A 21811-nucleotide genomic window follows, 5' to 3' on the forward strand; every position below is an offset into this window, starting at 1 on the left:
AACAGTCATGATTTTTCAGTAAATATCATGATTTTCTGGGTCATTTTTTGAATGCTTGTGGTTGGCATAACTGACCACGTGCTGGCAGACATTCAAGAAGGGATGACCTCAGTTGTTCTGAGGTGTTCACAGTTTAAAGATGGGCAGGACAGTTTAGAAAAGAATAAATGTAACATAACAAAAGTTGGAGTCACTGTAGGTTGCCTGGCATGAAGTTTTACATATTTGATAGTTTTATGTTCAGTGGCCCTTCACTGAGCCCCTCCATCCTGTTCACAGGTAAAAGCCCCACACCACAGGAAGTCTGCAGCTGCTTCCAAGAGCAGTTACCCTAAAAGACAAGAGGAGGTAAGTAAGGTGCACTAGTGCTGCCTCTTGATTTCCAAACCCTCTCTGATCTAATCTGTGGCTATTTCGAAGAGAAACACCCCATGTTTACCTGAAAAGGGTAAACAGCAGCAGGTTGGGCAGAAGTACATGTGTCATTCCTCATGCAGGAACTTATAGCGCAATAGAGGGAGAAACATTTCTCCCCAGAATAGCAGACACCGGGGAATAGAAGAGAGTCTGGTAAGGACTCTGATGTCAACATGGGCCAATATGAGGAATTAGTCTCTCCTCCACCCCCAAAAAACTACCATTTGAGCTAAAATGGCAGTGGCACTTATGCCCCAATTTCTAGGGCTATAGCCACTGAAGGTAAGACCATTACAAATCATCAATTACATTGTGAAGATTCTCTTTCTCAACAAGAAGTTTGGCCGTAAAAGACAATATTAACAAACAACAAAATTTCTACTTTTGCAGATCTATCACATTACTAACCCAAGATATTAACAACATGGAAACCAACTTCTGAGTGGTTTAAATAGGTAAGGAGGAAATACCACTTATTTCAAATATTAAAAAGGGGTAATAAACATTGCAACACATGCTTATGCATATAAGATAAAGAGGAGAAAACAGTTAAAGTCCGTGTCCTCTCAACCTATTCCAGTGCAGCAACATTGAAACAGGAGCTACTTAGGTAAAGCAAAGGTCTGATTTCCCTATGGTAATCAGGTACTTTTCTTGTATAAAGGTATTATAAATCAATCAACAACTATCATCAACAAATTGCCAAATCATTTGTAAACACTTATTTACTTAATTCAGTTCTGAAGTTTGTGTTTTCATTTACCTAAATCTACACCAAAGATACTAAGTCACTTTCAATGAATTACAAAGACAGGATGATTGCATGCATGCAATTGAAGCCCCTATTATCCTAGCCCCAGTGAGATATCTGCAAATGACAGCACGTTTTCCAGTAAAACAATGGTCAACACCAACACAGAAGCCCACATTAAAGAAGAGTGACCACACAAGATCAGAAACCCTTATGAAAATAGAGACAAAAGTGGTGCTTGTGTTAGCCTACAAATAAAAGCATTAGGATTCCACATTCAGAGATTTCAAAGCTCTTTTGCAGAAGTATTGTAATGGGAATAGGGTTTTTGGATCAGGTCTACAACCATGGATATGTTTTACTGTGCCAGATCTAACTAGCAAAGAGCAAACCAACTGTCTAGACACACAAGGAAAGGAATCAAGACAGAACAGCTACTTCATACTTTAAATAAAAGTCTTCACAGTTCTGTCCTCCTTGGCTATAAAAGTTTTTCATAGTTCTCTCTGAAACTTTGTAATAAAATGGAATAGATAGTCAAGAGAAAGGAAAAATAGGTACGGTAACAAAAGTGCCCATCTCAGATTTTCTTAATGCTACTGAGCAGCTCCTTAAACTGTCCAATCATACAAATTTAGATGGGACTCAAAAGGATGATTCTGTGTGATTAACAATAGAATAGTAAAGACAAAGGAACAGAGTTAAGCAAGTTCTTCCCTTCAACCAGCAGAACTACCAACATGTGCTCAACGGAAATGAGAATTATGGTCCAGTTTCTTAGAGACCATTTTTAAGTGTTCAGTTAAAAAAGCTGAGTTTTTGTTGATGAGAAGTTAGACAAAAAAACCCTACACTAAACTGTTTCCTGGCTCTGTCCTGCAATTTGATACACTGGTGGGTTTTTCATTCTTAATCGGCACTCTCTTCTTCCACATACAGAGTCATCCGAACCTCCAGCTAATGAAATAATGGCCACAAAAACTGCCAATTGGGTCACATGATTATAACCCTTCAATCTGAAAAAAAAGGTAGAAGGAATAAGCTGTGAAAGTTCAGCTGGTAGTCTTCAATATTCGCTATTTAAGGATAAAAAAACCAAACAAGAAAATAAGCAGCTTGGTTTATATTTTTTAAGTGTTGGCTAATATGAAAGTTCATTTAAGACGCCACAAATATAAATACCATAAATATACTAAATTATTATTTTTAATTCGAGTCACTGCATTAGTGTCTTTTCAGGAAACTACTTTAGGAATGGAATATTTTTCACTGTTTTACCATAGGTCAGGGGTCGGCAACCTGCGGCTCTTTAAACTGACCCTGCAATAGCGCTCTGTAACGCAAGGTTTTTTTGTCCGGCGCAGCAGGGCTCAGGCAGGCTGCCTGCATGCCGTGGCCCCACGCTGATCCCGGAAGCGGCTGACTGATGGCACGTCCCTGTGCACCCCTAGGAGGGGAGAGGGAGGAGGAGAGGCAACTCCGCGCGCTGCTCACGCCCCCAGCACCATCCTCACAGCTGCAGGGGCGGTGCTTGTGGGAGCGGGCAGCACACAAAGACACGCTGCCCCCCTTCCCCCAAGGGGCGCAGAGACTTGCCAGCAGCCAGACGCATCCGGGAACAGCGTGGGGCCAGGGCAGGCAAGCAGCCTGTCTGAGCCCTGCTGCGCCGCTGGCCGGGGGTCACCTGTAGTAAGCGCCTCCCAGCCAGAGCCTGCACCCCGCATCCCCTCCTGCACCCTAACCCCCTGCTCCAGGTCAGAACCCCATCTTGCACCCAAACTCCCTCCCAGACCCTGTACCCCTTCCTGCACCCCAACTCCCTGCCCCAGCCCAGAGCCCCCTCCTGCAAACTCCCTCCCAGAGCCCTCATCCTCTTCTGCACCCCAACACTTTGCGTGTGATGCAGCTCTCGAAATATTTTGGTCAAAGACAAAAATAAAAAATGGCTTTTCTTCTTTGAAAGGTTGACAACCCCTGCCATAGGACATCATGTGTTCTGCAATTATGTGAGATCTTGTAATATTGACATTTAAAATCTGTAAAGTCAAACTTTACAACTTACAACTGTAAAATCATCACCACGCATTTAATGGCTAGAAGATTACCACCATGAAAAATCTTTTCATATCTAGTACTACTGTTTGAAACAGACAATGAACTCTTATTTCATACCTTTACAAACTCCAAGTAGTCCATGTTGGTTCTCTCTCCACCAAGTCTTACAGGAACTAATATAATTACAGCTTTCATATCTGCTTTTTCAGAGCCCATAGAAGAGCACTGTCTATCAACAACATCCGAACTGTAAACTGAAAATAAGAATGAATATACTTGAGCATCAAGGTACACATGTAATTTTTTTGAAGTAAAAATATCCTGAATACCTTTTACAAAATGTTATGTACCTACAAAATTACATTTAAGCACGATAAATCAAAACTGTACATTTCTGAAAAAATTACACTCTCCACATTAAATTATCTTCCGGAAAAAACCTGTATTAATAGAAACTAATCACGTTTTCCTCACCTCGAGTGGCATTTTGTAGAAAGATACGTTACACTGTTGAGTTCAACAGTTTGGATACGTGGCATGTAGGATGTAGGAATTGAGAAGAGCAGAGAAACATTTCTTCTATTTGTTTTAAAATTAATGGATAGTTTAAAATTTGGTCCTAGAACTAACTTTCGTATTTAAAAAAAAACAAAAAAGCCCCCAAAGCTTGTGACCAATAGAAACATTTACACATTTAAAAAAAAGAAAAGCTTTTTTAAAACATTAATGTTCAAACAATATAGTATTAGATCCTGAGTTAAACAAAAATAAAATACCATTGTTTTAGTTCCTCCGCTCAGAGAAGTGCATAAAGACAAAAAACTACTTCCAATATTTAAATTAAGACTACATTAGATTTTTAAAATTCTCTCACTTTTAATACTCCAAGGCAGGAGTCGGCAACCTTCGGCACGCGGCCCATCAGGGTAATCTGCTGCCGGGCCACGAAACATTTTGTTTATGTTGACCGTCCGCAGGCACGGCCCCCCACAGCTACCAGTGGCTGCGGTTCGCCGTTCCTGGACATTGGGAGCTGCGGGAAGCGGCAAGGGCCACAGGGACGTGCTGGCCGCCGCTTCCTGCAGCTCCCATTGTCCGGGAAGGGCGAACCGCGGCCACTGGGAGCTGTGGGGGGCCGTGACTGTGGACAGTCAACGTAAGTAAAATGTCTCGTGGTCCACCAGCGGATTACCCTGATGGGCCGCGTGCCAAAGGTTGCCGACCCCTGCCCATAGGTTTTAATTGTAACATGGTAAAGAAATTTGTTTACAATATACAATTAAATTGAGTGTGTCCCTTTAAAACTAGCTTGATCATAGAAAGGAATGATATTCCTGTATTATCTCCCAAGATCAGGTACAGTACACCTCTACCCCGATATAACGCTGTCCTCGGGAGCCAAAAAATCTTACCGCGTTATAGGTGAAACCGTGTTATATCGAACTTGCTTTCATCTGCCAGAGCGTGCAGCCCCCCCCCCGGAGCGCTGCTTTACCGCGTTATAGGTGAAACCGTGTTATATCGGGTCGCGTTATATCGGGGTAGAGGTGTATATCATAAAAAGTAATAATTTTGGCAACTGAACACAGCTATAGAAGTAATATATTATGCTTTCATTTGAAAGCCTGGATTGTCATAGTCATTAGTGTAAAGTTTTATTACATCTTTAGTTTGTCTTGTCACCCTCCATTTTTGCACATCCACCAGAACCCTAATCTACCCTGCCTGTAATAACAACCAAGTATTTAAAAGCATTTGTGTTCGTGAGATGTCTGATACATCGTGTTAGAATAGAAAATAGGTAACCATAGTGTTTGGTTTATTGGACTGCTCACATCTTTGAATGTAAACTGATTAGATTTATTACTACTAGAAACTGGTGCATAAACTTTCCCATGGACACATTCCTGCAAGAAATGGGACCTTCTCATTGCAAAGAGAATGCAGCTTAATATTTAAGAAAATGCATAATAAATTAAATTACTGACCGTTTGTTTTTGTTTTTAAGAAAAATCTCTATCACTTTCTGCACTTCACCAAAAGGAAAAAGGAAGACAGAGAAGGGAAATGTAAACCAATTTATTTATTTTAAAGGGTAGGCCTAGCAGAATAACCAACAGACTGCCTAGAATCAAATAAAAAGTCATCGGAGTGAAATTATACATGCCAGGCAGATTATATGGAAAAAAGCATCCACAAGCTATTTTAAGTGCCATTATCCTAATCAGATGTCAAACAAGCAATTTACCGACCTTTCCATTTATTATGTTTGATTCATCAAGACAAAAGCCAAAGATGTAGTGCAGGAATCAGTATCCGCTCTGAGCTCATGATTCCAATTTTTAGGATTTCTAAACATATTTATAGCATTTAGTTTTTTCTTTTGAAATCGTAATATTGTTGAGCACTAATTGAAAAGCATAAGTGAAGCGCTTATAAAGTTGACTAAAACCTACAATAGCCACATCACTTACCTGTACAGTCCTGAGCAACATAGATAGTTATCCCTTGTAACTCAGGGTCTCTTGCTTCTTCAACAGCTTTTCTAAGTGCAAATAAAAGATTTGATAGAGTATTTCATTTCAAGAAATTAACAGTAAACTGAATTTAGATTCTTGATTTTTAGAGATAATATTAACTTGAATTTAAAAGAAACAGATTTCAAAATATTCCAGTTTCTGATAGATCACCTTTTAAACAAGGATCCCTTACATAAAAATAAGTTGAAGTTTATTTATTTTATTGTTTTTCTTTTTCAGCCACCCCTGTAGAATATTTATAAAAGCCTTTCCAGCAAAGCAGAAACTGAGAGGCTATTAAGAAGAAACAGTAAAAGTGACAATACACAGAATGCGATTAAATGCACAAAATTAACTAAACACAACCACCACCACCCCACATACGTTTGGTTATAGTAATCTTTTGTCTTATTTGTAACTATAGAAAATACTAAATTTGCCAACAGAAATGGGATTTTCAAGTTGATAGGGTTCCTTTAACTAACCTTCAAAGTAGTATCGGCTCAGTATGAACTGTTTTTCAGCTCACACAACTAACCTAAGAAGACAAGCTAAAGATATATAGAATTAGCTTCAGACATCTATTAGAACAAAAACTAACATTTGAACAGTTCCAAGGTTTCACTGAAACTTTAAAAAAGATAATTGAAATACTAAACTAGCCTCAGAAGACTAAGAGTAATGAACCTAAAGACTAAAAAGAAAATATATGTCGATAGTCTGAATCATGATCATCAGTAAAGGACAAAATTTGTAAAGAAATTAAACTGTTGAAAATAAAAGATTAGCCTTTGACTTCTGATACGTGATTGCATTAAATGGTCACTATCCCTTTATTTCACAATATATTCTGAAGAAACATTTAATACAGACATTCTCAAGTTATGGGAGAGCTATACATTCTCAGTACGGGAGAAGGGGAGTTCTAGGAAAGGAAAGCTTTGCAATGTTTGAATAATGGTAGGAATTATGTTGAAGGGAATGCATGATTTGATCATGTGGATCCTGAAGCCAAATATACTTTTGCAAATTAGAAAATGGATTAGTAGAAAATATTTGTTTTGAAATTTCACAAAAAAGTCAATTTCAGATATCGACCACATGAAGAAAATATTACAAATACAGGCAAATACATAAATAACCTTCACCTGTCATAGCACAAACACTGTAGTATTTCAATGTAGGCTCATTCAAGGAGAGTATACTTGTATATGAAATTATTCCAGCATCTACATAAATGTAGAAAAATTACATCTGAACTTTGACCTCTCATGCTTAGGTGATTTATTAATGATTCCGTTTATGGCTAAACTGGGACCCACCTAGAGAACATAAGACTATAAAAAACAAAATCAGTAGTATCCAAAGAAAAGGCACATAAAGGCACAGAGTACAGAGAAATTGGACCCTTTTTTTTTTTTTTTTTACTCATACTGAATGTCAAAGATCCTTTACTTTTACTGTAATATAATTATAATATTAATAGTCCCATACATTTACAGTTTCACAAGAATTTGATGTGTGCAAAGAAATGCTGAAAACATCAATTTTAGCTCTGACATTTCATTACACTATCAGTACATTACAGCCCCCAGGTTACAATATAAAAAAAAAATCTATAATATTATGCATGTTCCAAGGTTGAAAGAGTGGTTAGTTTTTAGAACATTTCATTAAAGGCAGCCCTATTTAAAGATCAGGTATGGAGAGACCTTGGGTCTCTTGTTGCTCAGACTGGAGGAAAATAGGAATGTTTCAGAAATAAATGACAAGATTGGACAGAGGTTCATACTTCAGTTCCTGAATCTGCTATTTCCCTTCCTATCTCTAAAAAAAAAAAAAACCCCTCTTCTAAATTGCTAAATCAATAATTAATGGTTAGGTGTCCAATTAACCTGAAGAAATCTCAAGACACTTCTAAATGTTTCTTCCGTAACACTTAAGGCATTGTAATAATGAAGGATAATTTAAAGATATTTTTACCTTAAAATGTGTGCTACTACAGCAGGCCCATACCAGTCTCCAGCTGTTTTCCCAGACTTCTTTCCGTATTCTATTAGCTGATGCAAGCCAAAAGATGCCGGTGGAGAATCTCCAAACCAAGAGATTATTTTTCTATGATAAACTTCATCTCTCATTTCACTGTCATCACAGTCTCTCTTTAGTGCTTCCTTATGATCGTTTGACAGGACCTTGGGTTCTCTCTCCCCCGTAAGTGATGCTTCAAATGATGCAGTCAGCTTTTTTACTGTGTGGCTTGTCCATGATTCAGAGTCTGAATTTTCAATGTTCAGTGCACCCGGCCAGGTCCAGGCTGCAACAGAGTATTTTTTAAAGATATGTTTTACACTTCTTAACAGTAAGTTTTTTGTATAATTACCAAAAAAAGTGCCAATTTTTAATAAGACCAATAATCTATGTTTTACAGACATGCAAATGCTGCTGATAAGAATATAGGCAAAAAAAAGTCAACTCAGTATAATATGGTTGTGCTATTTTTATTTGTGTGGGAGAAAGGAGGAAGAAAGGAAGACACTAGGCACATTACATTTCTTTCTTAGCCATTAATGCTAGCAGGATTTTCCAGGAGAGGATATAGTGGACTCTGCAGACTTAGCCAGTAAGGGTATAATTACAAGATACAGATTAGGGGAATTTACATATCAACACAATAAATTAACTATTTAATACATGTAAAAAGGTTCAACTGATAGTTATCCAAGGCAAAGCCTTTAATGACTGATGCTTTTTCTTTCTTGTTTGTTGATTCCTAAGACAAGTTTATGGAGAAGAATTCTCATAATTTTGTTTGTCAAACAAAGTAAATTGTAACGTCTGTCTATACTAGAGAACAGAACTGTTTCAAGGTTAGCTATTATAGCAAAGCATCTCCTGTCCATGTTTCTGGTACTGCTTTTTCTGTAACAGTTCGCCTTACATGCAGTGTCTACATTACTAGCCTAGTTGATGTAAACTGGTTCAGCATGTCAATACAACACTAATGATTCACTAATGCTTCTCTTACTAGTGTATTGTGGGTCCCTCCCATAGGTCCCAACAAGTCCCTGCAGCAGGGGTTTGTGAAGAAACCTTCAAACGTCTATGAGTCTGAGTGACAGATGATATCCACATACTGTATGACTCTGCTGAACTTTTCAAGGAATTAATCCCCGCTGCAGATCTATGTGCCTTTCACTTAAAAACAATTGTGTTCTAGCCTTCAGAGTTATGAAAACAAACCTGAAAATGTATAAGTGTGAACATCAATACAGTGCTGTATCCCTAAATTTGCAGAAAGCCTGACACAGCTCTAAAAAGGTGTGAGCCCAATGAAATGAATGGAGTAGAATTCTCATACCTAAAGAGGACTATTTAAAATGTCACTTAAATTATTTCACTGATGATCATTTTAATATAAACCTGCACTTAGTGTTCTCAGCTCATAATCTCAAACTGCTTGCTATGTCTGCCCAGCTGCTAAAAGCCTAAACTGACATTGGCCAGATGCTATAACCTCCTCCAGCTTCTCCCAATAACTACTATGATGCAGGTATGCATCTTCAATACAAAATTCTACTGCACATCAAAACTTAAGTTATGGGGATGATGTACACTGAATTTAGTATCTAAATAAAAAAAACAGTACCAATTGTATTATTCATATTAATAAAAATCTCATCTTCAGTTTAATCTGAAATTGCTGCACAGAACTTCCATCAGAGTGCCACAGAATCCAGCAGTCCTGAGGCAGAATTTAGCTTCAGCTTTCCACAAAGTACAAAGGCTATTGATTAATAGAAATACCCTGTGCAAGTGATACAAATGGAAATGATAATGCTGACATCAGAATATTGCCACCTGACTTTAAGATTTGTAAGTAGTGTCTTTTCACTATTTTATGGTGGTAGGTGTAAAGTGAACATTTCACGGATCATTTGTAAATTGTACATAAAATACAGTAAGATTGCACAATTATTTTTTAAACTCAAGTTTTATTTAGCTTTAAAATGCATCACATCTTCAAGAACTAAAGTTACCAGAATGTGTACTGTGTTTGAATATAATGTCCTCTATTGCACTTTGTCCAATGCAAATACCAAATAGATTGTGGGCAGAGGAAAATTGAGGAAGCCATTGAAGGGACTATAAATGGTGGTACAGGTGTGTATCAGGTCTGGGTTGTCACTGTTAGCTCAGAAAGCAGGTCTGTGGATGTACAGCTCTTTGGGAGGTGACAAATAGGAGGGGCATTCTGGAGCTGGGAAGCATCATGAGGAGAATCACTGTTAAAAGGGCAGTTGCTGGAATAAGGCTGGTAGTAGCATTGCTACTGGTAGAGGCAATCAACTTGGCTGATCCTCCTCCTTGCTTGTAGATGCTTTTACAGTCCTCCAGTCTCTTCTTTACAATAAAGAGCCAAGAGGCCTGTAAAAACTACTGGAAATGAGAAGACACAAGACCCTGTGAGCTGCCAGCTCTGTGGCACTAACAAGTGTACCATGGATCACAGTTTGACAACATCTGCTTTAATATGTATAAGAGAAACAGATTTCAGTCATAGGAAGTGACTTACTAAACTCTGGCCTCATATTAAGCCTTTCAGAGGAAGATTCCGAAATCAAGGAAGATGCAAATGTAAATGTAACAGAACAATGAAATGGACGTAGCTGTTCCTGAACCTTGACATCTCAAGCTGCCATGTTTGTGTACATACCACAAAATTAAATGTAAAACCTTCCAAAACATAAAAATTAAAAATAGAAACGTATTGACAACATCATTCTGCGGTATTTGGAGCATTTCATGTAGCTGTGGCATTGCACAATTTTAGCTATTAGTGGCATTTAAGTGGAGGATTTTTTGTTAAAAGAAAATACTATTAAAAAATCTCTAGAAAAGGAGCCACAACCAATGAAAGATTTCATATGAAGATGTAAATACAACACATTTCAGTTACCCCAATTTCACCAAAAGCTTTTCTAAAGAAGATTTACTATCCTTTGAGGGCAGGGTGATGACAGAAGACTTTCATGTAGACCAGACATGTCTCCTTTCCCTATACAGATGGGCTACCACAGAAATGTGGGAGCTTGGTAGCTCCAAAGTAGTGCAGCACATGACTCACAAGTGAGGATACATGGATAGTACAAGAATTATTTTTAAGTGCAGTTTTTAAGAAATACACCTTAGATTACGACTAGTCAAGATCCTTTTGTTTTGGTAATGTTAAACTGGGCCGCAACTACAGCCTCACCTGCATATTCATGTTTAGTGTTCTATCCAGATTGTACAGGGTTTTAAAAAAGTTTAAATAAAAGATTTAGGTGCAACAAAGGTTGTATTTATGGGGAAACTGGGGTAGGATCAGGGGATAAGCCATCTCCAAACACAATAATTTCATATGTTTGGATGTTGGGGCAAATGGAACAAAATAATATTTTATGAGCAGATGAAGTGCTTACAACAAAAAGAATGCTAGATACGTCAACTCCACAGATCAATTTTGCTACTAGACTACTAAAGAATAGTCAAAATTGCATTTTCTGGTGTGCTGGTTTGAGGGCTTTATAAGAACCATGCAAGATTTTGGTTCTTGACTTACATAATATTTGCAAAATATTACTGAGCTGGACCTTCAGAATGCTGTGTTTTGTATGTTAGTTATCAATACAGCACTCATAGACCACCAAATGGCTGAGTAAACAAAACAACACACTCCCTTGCAACAAACCAGCGTTTGGGACTGACCGGGTTGAAAGGTCTTTGACAATGGGGGCAGCCAACCCAGCACAGGAATTGATCAACAGGGAACGGATACATGTATTATAGAAGGAAAGGAAGGAAAGAGGATGAAATACTGAGAAGGTGGCTGGCTTGCAGACCTAGTGGTACTGAAACAAACTACCATGCAGGAAACAGCTGTGTATTTCCAGTCTATCGCCTCTTGGGTTTGAAAAGACTGGGGAGAGCACGAGAGGTAATATGCTCAACCCCAGAAAGCAATCCATTTTTCCCAAAGGAGACTGCGGCTGTAAGACAGTATATCTTGAAAGAACAAGGTTAAGATAAGAAAACACAAAGGGAAGCAGAAAAATAAAGGTTTCCAAGCCCCACCAGGGGGAAAAAAAACAGTGAATCGTGCAGAAAATAGATTAGAAACTTCTGTTAACCCTCTCTCATACAAGAATTAAAGAAAATTGAAAGATGACAAATTTAAATCTGATGAAGGAAATACTTTCTGCACACAGCCCACAACTAGGCAGTGGAACTCATTACCACAAGATATCACTGAGGTCAAGAACCTCTAAAAAGGATTGAACATTTACATGGATAACAAGAAGATGCAGTTACTGAAGTAAAGGTGCGTGTTTTGTTTTATTTTTTAGTTAGAAGTTTTGAAATGGACATAAACTCTTATACTTCAGCCGTAAGCTAACCTCTGAATAATAAGGGTTAGGAAGAAGTTTTGTCCACAACGAAAATTAACTTCTACAGGGTTTCCTGCAGCTTCCTTTGAAGCAGCTAATATTCACAATCATCAGAGACTGGTTTCTGGACTAGACAGACCATTAGTCTAATTCAGTAAAGCAATTCCTATATTCTTAAAAAGCAGTCCAGAATCAAAAGCAAGCAAGTACTTTAGCTAGCTAAGTTTAGTGGATGCATATGCGGCGGCTGACACGTTCCTCATCATTAACAAAGGGCCACCTGCATCCTGATGCTTGGTTCTACCTCCTGACAAAACCAAAAATGATCTACTCTTCATGCTTACCTCTACCAAGAAAATGAAGCACAAGCCCTTGAGCCAGAAGCATCTGGCCAGTTCTCAGTGTACAACTCCAGCCGCAGTCTGTTGTGAAAGCAGATTCTTTTATCTGAGGAAAATCCTCTCTGTAAGTCAACCATATTCTAGAAATAAAATCTTTACGAAACTCTTCTACGTTTCCAGAAATGACTTTGTCGACTATATCCAAGCAGGATCCATCTGGAGAGAGTTCACTGGGTTCTGCAAGACAAACATAACACAACTTACAGCTTTGAAATTAACTGACACAGGACTTTTGTTAATATAATTAAAATAAAATTATACTATTAAAAAATAGGAATTTCCTAGGACACTCCAGTATCTCCTCAGCAACAACTAGGGAAAGCTGAGGAGAAACATAAAAGGTATGGAGCAGCTGAAACAAAGAATGATTCAGGCAGCAGCTGTCAATCGAAACGGCCATTTTAAGGCTGCAGCTGCTTGGTCCTGCTAAATATAAGTGGCCAAACCAAGAAAGGCATGCTGGGAAAACGGTTCCCATAAGAGGGCAAATTTGCACAGGGAAGAGTTAACAGAGACTAGGAAATCATCAAGGAAGGTGTTACTTTGATGTTGGTATTACCATTTCATTCTCCTGAACAAGGCTGAGTTTATGCAGTACCTTTGATTAAGCCTCAGTACCCACTTCACAGATGAGTAAACTCAAGCATAGGTTATAAAATTTATGCACACAAAGGATGAAGTCTGATTTGACAATGGCTAGGTTCTCTGGCCTATGTGCGAACAGTAGGACGGGGCAGGTATTAAGACTGGTTTTGGAAACTTAACTGAGAATATTCTAACTTTTCCATATTTAAATTGTGAACTTTAATTCTCTATTAATAAAGATTTTGGTAGATGATTACAAAGACGTCACAGAGCAATGCCAAAATGGTATCAGAAATAATTAAATCCTTTACACTTACCATCAGACTTGAAATGGTAACATTTTCCCAGCAAGAAGACAGCAGAATTTCTGCTAAAGTAAGTTTTTGTTTTCAATACCCAACCTAAAAGAGATACAAAGCAAACAAAAGTTTGTGGCTGAAATATTTCAAAACACTTCCAAAAGCATTTGATGATACAAAAAGTCACACAAGTTAGTAAAAACATGGAAACACCACATTGAATTGGAATTATTTTATAGATTGAATAATACAAACAGATTCTACTGTTTTAAGACACATTGAATGGATTTATAGTCAACAAGCTTAAAATAACTTAGCCCTTGTAAATACAATATCACCCACATAAGATGTTATGCAACCTGAAAATTGCATAGGTAAGCACTGAAGTCATGAAATACAAAAGTTAAGTTTGAACTTGTTAACTCTGCCTTTTTGCATGAACTCATTACTATACAGAGTATTTTAAAAAAAATCACAAAATTAAACAAGTTAAGCTTCCAACAGGATTACTAAAACAGCCACACTGCATATCCTGCAAGTATTACTATCACAAGATTAAGATGCATATTTACGAAAAACAGGAATAAAAAAAATATATATGCGCAAAATGGGTGAGTTAATGTTGCTGTCAGAACTTCAACACTTACATATTTCATTGAGAAACACAATAGCGTAACGTATAGCCACAAAGGGTAGATTAAGGTTGCATGTTTAATCTTAACTGTTGCACGTCCTGATTTGAATATTTAATATTAGCAAACATTGCACCAACTTTTTTTCTCCCCCGTTTAGGCCCAAATCCTGCAGTCTTCACTCAAAAATAACTCCCGCTGACGTAAGATGTGAATTTTCACCTCAGGCCTTGAGTGGAAATGGGAAGATTAAGATAAAGGCTGATTTGGGGTTGGGAGGATGAGGGTTAAAAAAGCTAACTAATTCCTCGTGACCAAGTTTTGAGATTTGCCTACTTCTGAACTGTTTTGAGAGATAAGAGACAAAGGGTGAAATCCATACCCCATTGACTTTGATAGAGACAGGATTTGACCCAGAGTCTTAACTTTATCAAAATACACTACCAATGAGAACTACTCATACTGAGGTCTGGTCTACACCTAAAAATTAGATAGACCTATCTCTGTCACTCAGGACTATGAAAAATTTCATGCCCTGAGTCTCATGTTTATGTAGACCTAACCCTACAGTGTAGATACATTCTTCCGTCAACCTAGCTACCATCTCTTGGACAGATGGATTAATTACACTCAGGCTACGTCTTCACTACGGGGGGGGGGGGGGGCGATTTAAGATACACAAATTCAGCTACGCGAATAGCGTAGCTGAATTCGACGTATCTGAGCCGACTTACCCTGCTGTGAGGACGGCGGCAAATCGACCTCCGCGGCTCCCCCGTCGACGGCGCTTACTCCTACCTGCGCTGGTGGAGTACAAGCATTGATTCGGGGATCGATTGTCGCGTCCCGACGAGATGTGATGATTCGATCCCCGAGAGATCGATTTCTACCCGCCGATTCAGGCGGGTAGTGAAGACGTAGCCTAACAGAAAAGCCCCTTCTATCGATGTAAGAAGCATCTACACTACAAGCACTACAGCGGCATAGCTGCAGCTGTGCTGCAGTGGTCTTAGACATAGCCTGATTTTACAACTTCTCTGTTTAAGATCCTAAGCAAATCTGTCATGTCATCTGTGCTTAATGCCCATCTGTTTTTCTGATCTAAGTCAGTCATTGAAAAAACAAGTCCTTAAAATATTTAAATTGAAAGAGAACATCTAAATGAGTTTGTTTTCCCAGATTGTTTAGTTTATTGCTGAAGTACAAATTGGTTTCAAAGTCCAAGTTACATTTTTGATTAATACACTTATACGAGTACACTTACTGTGCGAAATCTTATCCTCCTCCCCCCCCCCGCGAAGTCAATGGCAAACTATTGACTTCAATGGAGTCCGGATTTTATCCACTGTTTCACTTACTGTATTTCATGTTGTGCCATGCAGACATAAACTTGGATTTTAGCTTTTCCACTTCATCTGTCCCTGTGGCCTCCATATTCAAATTCTAAAGAAAAAGCCATCACTGTCTTGCAAGACATGAATTTGTTACTGCAAAAAACAAAAAATAAACATAACTATGGGCATAGAGTATACATTGTATAGTATCACCAGCATGCTTAGGTACTTAAACCTAATATGACCAGAAACAATAATAAACTTTCAGAATCCTCCACTTCCAGGGACTGAAAAACAATCACATGTTCTAGGAAAACGTAATAAAAGCATTTAATTCCAAATATACAATAAAACTACTGTACAAAGCTAAATAAAATGTCCTCCATCGGCTCTCTATTCCACAAACTGATCTAGACCACAGACCATACTAGACCACAGAGTGTATGTGACCACACTCTCAAGTTTCAATTTGTAGTGAGAGCAGAATGCTTGAATCCCTATATAAGAGAGTTTTAGTTTATTTTGCTCACATCTAGGATTCTGAGCACATAAAAATAATACCCTGCCCTTTTTTTTTTTTTTTTTTTTAAAAAAGGACACTGCAGTGTTGGTTTCAGATAAACAAGACCTTTCCAATGCAGAGTGTATGTGTGTATTGATGAGGAGATGTGGGAGTGTGGAGAGAGGTGGGATGGAAGACAAAGAGGAAGGTGTTGAGCTTGTGGAGGAAAAGGTAGAAAATAGTTACTGAAAACAGGTTTTATGTGTAACAGAACTGAGACTATTTTGTATAGAAACAATTTGTTATAGAAGATCGTAAAATTAAATTTATTTTGCAACCGTATTTATTCCATCAATATTTTCTAGAGATCTTTTATAGTGTACTTTACATCACTTCTAATCACATGTACAGGCTAATTGCAGTTTCCTTTCTACTTTTATCTTGTTTTGTACAAAAGAGAAAAAGGTTTATCATACATATATTTTATGTATTTGGTCTAGTTATGTTGCTAGAATGTGATCATTTTAGGAACAGAACTAGATCGAATACATAAAATGGTGGGAGCAGTGATTACCTTGCAAACTAATTCACTTAATGTTTTAAAAAGCTACTTACAAGTTGTCAAGAAAGGGAAACTGATTACTGGAATAATCAAACAATGAGAAATGCAGTGCATACTTACTAACATGTTAGAAGCTGCAGCACAAATTGATTCCGCTTTCAAATGCCCCATTTCTTTATAATGCATAAAAGCTGCATACTATCCTCACCTGATTTTTTTCTTCTCCTAAGAGGGCTGAGACAACTGAACAGAACTCCCTTGGTAGTCTGTCCATCAGTGCCACTTAACAGGAAAGGTTGCTATTGACCAATACAACTGCCCAAATTGCACATGCTTTGCCAATAAATAGAGGACTTCAGTTTCTATAGTTGTCAAGCTGGCGCCTTTCACCAGAAATACATTTACTTTAAAATACTTGGTACAGGAGCATTTTCTTGCCCATGCTAAGTAGACCAAAAGTTTTAACAAAAGGCTGAAAGAATTAACAGTCCCTGCTGCAAGACCATACTTTTCTAGCCTCGAAATTGGCATTATAGGTACATCATTATAGTCACTGCCCTCTTTGTAGCCAAGTAGAATAATTCACTCAGTGTTTTATCAAACAAGAGGGCTTACTATTATAACTAAATGGCTTGAGACATGGGCAACACCATCACAGAAATTAAATCCACTTCCCTCCCTTTAAAAGTTTGGAAATCTAAAGCCCAAACTCCCCTTCCCATGAGAGGCTCTCCATTGGGGGTCAGGATCTGAACAGAAATGAGTGGGATGAGGCTGTATTACCTTTCTCCCTCCACCCTGGGCAGCCAACACCAAGGAAAGTCCTGGCAGCATAACTCCGATGGAGTTATCTCAGTGATAAGGATGGAGAAGAGATGTCAAGGTCCCCAGAACCACTGAGAAGTTACAAAGCATTGTGTCTCCAGAGCTCTGTACAGTTGGGGGTGAAAATGCAGCCTATGGCACAAGAGTGTAAACATGGTCATGTTATTTTCTTCCTCCTCATCCATGGAATGATTTAGGTGGAAACTTGTCAAACATCCCCTTCTAAGTTTTTTTCTCCCCAACAGAAAGGGGCAATTCTGGTATTAGTTTTCATTTTGTTCAGTGGCATAAACCAAGAAATAAATTAACGACTATTTTACTAATGGAAACACAGCAAACAAAGCTTCATAAAGAGTAACAACTCAACAGTCTTTTCTTTAACAACCAGGTCCTTTAGGGGTTTTTTTTTTGGTGTGTGAGTGTGTGTGTGTGTGTGTGTGTTGGGGTTTTTTTTAGGAAAATTAAGAAGGAAAGAAACGAAGAGACTTTGTGTGGACAAGTAACAGGGATAACAGTCGTGATTATCTGAGGGAGCTGGAGATTAGCTTCTTCATGATTCTGTTATTGCTCCCATAAGATCAATCAAGGATGGTCATTTATGGCAACCAATGGCCTCTATAGTTATAAAAGCTCTCTCTGCCTAACCTCAGGAATGAAAGAAACTCTAGTATTCTGAAGAGAAACATAAATCTTGTTTTCCCCTAAAAGATGCTAGCCACCCTGGTACACTTTTCTTTTTACCCTCGTGTGACGAAGTGGGACTGTTCTTAATGTTTCCCCTGAATACTGTGTGGGTGCCTCAGTTTCCCCTATGCATCTCTTAAGTCTCTAGGGGGTGAGATTGTTGCAGAGCAAAGGACCAGTGCACATAAATGGCCGACACTCTATCTCATGGCAACTAATGGCCAGGGCCCTTCCCCCCTGCAAGGGGATAGCTAAAGGTGTTGGAGAACAAAGGAATCAGGTGACCTCCTGGTCCGGGAAAGGAACAAAGCCCAGAGGAGGAGGGGCTGGAGGGGGAAGTCAGTTTGGGGCTGGCTGGGGACGTGGAGTGAGTGCAGACGTGGGTGTCTGGCTCGCTGCCCCCCTGGATGGACTCGGCTGAGAGGTTCTGTTCTCCGTACCTACAAGCTTTGTTTAGACTGTGTCCCTGTCATCTAATAAACCTCTGTTTTACTGGCTGGCTAAGAGTCATGTCTGACTGCAAAGTTGGGGTGCAGGACCCTGTGGCTTCCCCAGGACCCCACCTGGGCAGACTCGCTGTGGGAAGCGCACGGAGGGGCAGAGGATGCTGAATTCTCCAAGGTCAGACCCAGGAAGGTGAAGCCGTGTGAGCTTTTTGCCCTGAAGACAGTCTGCTCACAGAGAGGAGACCACCAGAGTCCTGACTGGCTTCGTAGGGAGCAGTTCCAGAGCATCGCCCGGGGACTCCGGGACACCTCGTACATTTCTTTCCTAGAAATCTTCCTGTGTTTCGAATAATATTGAAAAGAATATCAAGTTCAAATAGCCAAATTTCTTTCACTTTGGGAGAAAACACACTGGGCTATTCAATTCTCATGTTGATAGGAATCAGGAGTAACTCTACTGAAATCAGTGGAGTTATAGCAATAAAAGATCAGTGTGAGAAGAGAATCAGGCCCAACAGATACTGCTTGCAGCAAGCCCCCTCTAAAACCTAAAGCTTCTGTTCTTTACTAAAGGTTTATTATCATTTTGAGAAGTTGTCTAATAAGAAACGTTATTAATATAATCCTACAGTACAGAGTGCCAGAAGATACCATACACACAAAATTATCTGAGTGGTATCAGGCTCCTAGTTACTGTGGAAAGTTTTTACTGACAACCTAATTTATTAACTAATTTAGCTACAGAAGAGCAAGCTCTAATCTACTCTGCTTTATGCATCACCAATGAGATCGCTAGAGAAACTTTGGATTCCAGGATTTTTATTATTGGTGATGTGAGAAGAAAAAAGAACCCAGTTTGTTTTTCAGAAAAGAGATTGCACTTGCAGTAATAACAGTGTGTAAAATTCATATGGAAGTCATTGATAGAGACTAAATATGGAATGCCAAGATATCATTTTTACAGTCACTTTTCTACCAAAAACCACATATTCAGACAGTCAATAAATTACACTCTGATAAATGTAAAGGGTATTTCAAAACAGTATCCTTGAAGGGCAGGTGAAGAGAACAAGATTTTATCTCAGACAAAGGTAGAACATTTTACCCATTCAGGATTTAATGCTGAGTAAAAGCTTTTGACAGGCAGACCTTTAGGAATGGTCTCAGATTATCCCTTGGTACTTAACTTGGCAGAAATTAGTGCTAGTTCTGCAAACTAGCCTTGTTAGTAACTTCATGGAGAGAAGAGAGATACTGATTCTTCTGGGATGTTTGCTCTAAAGGCTCTTGAATGTTAGTATCGGACTGTTGAAAGCAGGAAGGTTGTCACACTGCATTTTTTTATGCTCTTAAGCATAAAGAGCTATTCACAACTTTATTTTGTACTACACAACATAACTGGCTAGGTATTTAGAAGGCATCACAGATACACATGCACTTTATGAACAAAGTTTACAGGTTCTTGCTTTGAATGACAAAGCGTGGATAAGGGGAAAAAATGGATGAAGAGTACAATAATGAAATATCAAAGTACACGTACTGACTTAATTTTTAAAAAACCCTTGAAGGTATTGAAAACTTTGCTTGCTCACTCATCAACAGCAAGTGAGCAGCTCTCTCTGGTGAGGCCTAAGCCATCAACTATTACTGAATTTAAGCTCTTGTTTAAAGAGCACAAAGTTTGCAGCCCTTGTAGAATGGACGTACAGCATTAAGGCTATGTCTAAACTACAACCCTTACAGCAGCACAGCTGCGCTGCTGTAAGGTCTCCCGTGTAGCTGCTCTATGCCGGCGGTAGAGCACTCTCCTGCTGGCATAATTAAACCACCCCCAAGTACCGCCTCACCCAGGGCAGTCTCTTTGCCTCCCTCCCTTTGGGGAGAATTGTTCCCCTAGATGGAAAAGCATGTTAATTAAGATCTTAACCTGCTCCCCATGCCCCAAAACTAAATCAGCCAGGAAGACACATACCTCTCACTAAGCATCCCTCTCCCACACTCACTGCGGGAACCAATGCCACCCTCCCCACGGCACCAAGGCATGCACCATGGGGCGCCCAGCCAGCCACCCATGGCACCCAGGAGGGGCTCTTGCCCTGTCGTGAGGTCACCCTGGCGAGACCCTCGGGAGTTTCCGGGGGACACCCCACCTGAGAGGCGCTTCTCTCCATCCCCGCAAGGGGTCACAGAGGAGCTCGCCCCACAGCTGGGGGGAGGGGATTAGGAGCTCCCCCACCACAGACACGCCCCATTGGAAGGGGCTCCCCCAGGAACCACTCCCACCCCTGAGGGGCGCTGGCCGGCTCTGTGCCCCGAGGGGCGCGCGCTCCACCCTTGCCCGCTGCCCCGACCCCATGGGGGCCCGCAGGAGCCACGCTCGCCCCCTCCAGCCCGCGGGAACGACCCGGGCGCTCCCTCCGCCCCAGCTGACGGACGGGAACGGGGAGCCGCTCACCCCGCGCGGAGCCGCAGCCTCCCCGCTCGGCCCGCTCACTCCAGCACCGCGCGCGCTGGCTGACCCCTCGCGGCCGCCGTACAACTCAGGAGGAAAAGCAGGCGCCGTTAGCGCTCCAGAGTCCAGAGCCTCCGGGGCCTCCACTTCCGGCCGCTGGTCACGGGACGCCTTCAGCCGCGCTGGACACGCCAGAGACTACAAGTCCCAGCATGCACTGCTCGCGGCGGGGAGAAACAGCGCGCGCGCGCGGTATGCCGGGAGCCGTATTCCCTGGGGTAGTCGTGTATGTCCCCCCCCGGCCTCGTGGTCGGCCGCGGTTACAGCATTTTTGCTCCGCGCCGCCGGCGCCGCCCCTTGGCGGAGACCCAGCCTGGCAGCCAAAGCCCCACAGGCGAAGGCGAGGAGGCGCTGAGGGCGGGCGTGCCAGTGGAAATGCACGTGCCGCTGAAAATGGGGGCGGTACTTGCGCTGCCCCTGCAGCCCCGCCCTCCGATAAACAGACTGGCCGCTCCTGGAGGCGAAAGGCTAAATGTTAAATACACCAGAGCAGCGTCAGCACGTGTCAGGTGTCATCGCCAATAATGCAACGTCGGCCTGGCTGGAGCCAGCCTAGCAATAACTCCAGAAGCTTGATTTTCATCACTGGCCATCACTCCTCTGATTGGCTGCCTTCCCTGCCTACCTGTCTCCTGTGGAGGAGCAGCCAATCATAATACCACCTAGTTCTTGCATCTTCATTAGAAAGCCCTCAAAGTTCTTTACAAAGGAGGTGAGTATCATTTCCCCCCATTTTATACATGGGAAACCCAAGTACCCGAGGGTGAAATGACATGCCTAAGTTACCCAGCAGGCGCATGGCAAAGCCAAGACTTGACTGTCGGGTTCCTGAGTCCAAGTCTAGTGCCCTATCCACTAG

At 40.5% G+C, this 21811-nt stretch overlaps 1 protein-coding gene across 6 annotated transcripts in view; it reads right to left on the reverse strand.

Moving 5' to 3' along the window:
* The window catches only part of LOC113405038 (cysteine protease ATG4C-like), a 32915-nt gene extending 11823 nt beyond the window's left edge, over window positions 1-21092 (reverse strand). For 3 of the 6 annotated variants that reach the window (XM_026655417.2, XM_026655422.1, XM_026655421.2), the window contains exons 1-8: window positions 20896-21092; window positions 17269-17442; window positions 15446-15574; window positions 13474-13557; window positions 12515-12748; window positions 7726-8056; window positions 5698-5768; window positions 3341-3477 (exon numbers count right to left, since the gene is read on the reverse strand). In XM_026655417.2, coding sequence (XP_026511202.1) covers window positions 3341-3477; window positions 5698-5768; window positions 7726-8056; window positions 12515-12748; window positions 13474-13557; window positions 15446-15521 — 933 coding nt within the window. In that variant the 5' untranslated portion in view covers window positions 15522-15574; window positions 17269-17442; window positions 20896-21092. Of the gene's footprint in view, window positions 1-3340; window positions 3478-5697; window positions 5769-7725; window positions 8057-12514; window positions 12749-13473; window positions 13558-15445; window positions 15575-17268; window positions 17443-18557; window positions 18578-20895 lie in introns of those variants that run through there. The other 3 variants (XM_026655419.2, XM_026655418.2, XM_026655420.2) reach the window with 3 other exon arrangements.
* Window positions 21093-21811: the final 719 nt, after the last annotated feature.

Source organism: Terrapene carolina, unplaced genomic scaffold (assembly GCF_002925995.2).
Source record: "Terrapene carolina triunguis isolate 2854851 unplaced genomic scaffold, T_m_triunguis-2.0 Scaffold210, whole genome shotgun sequence".
In the NCBI taxonomy this organism is placed as follows: domain Eukaryota; kingdom Metazoa; phylum Chordata; order Testudines; family Emydidae; genus Terrapene; species Terrapene triunguis.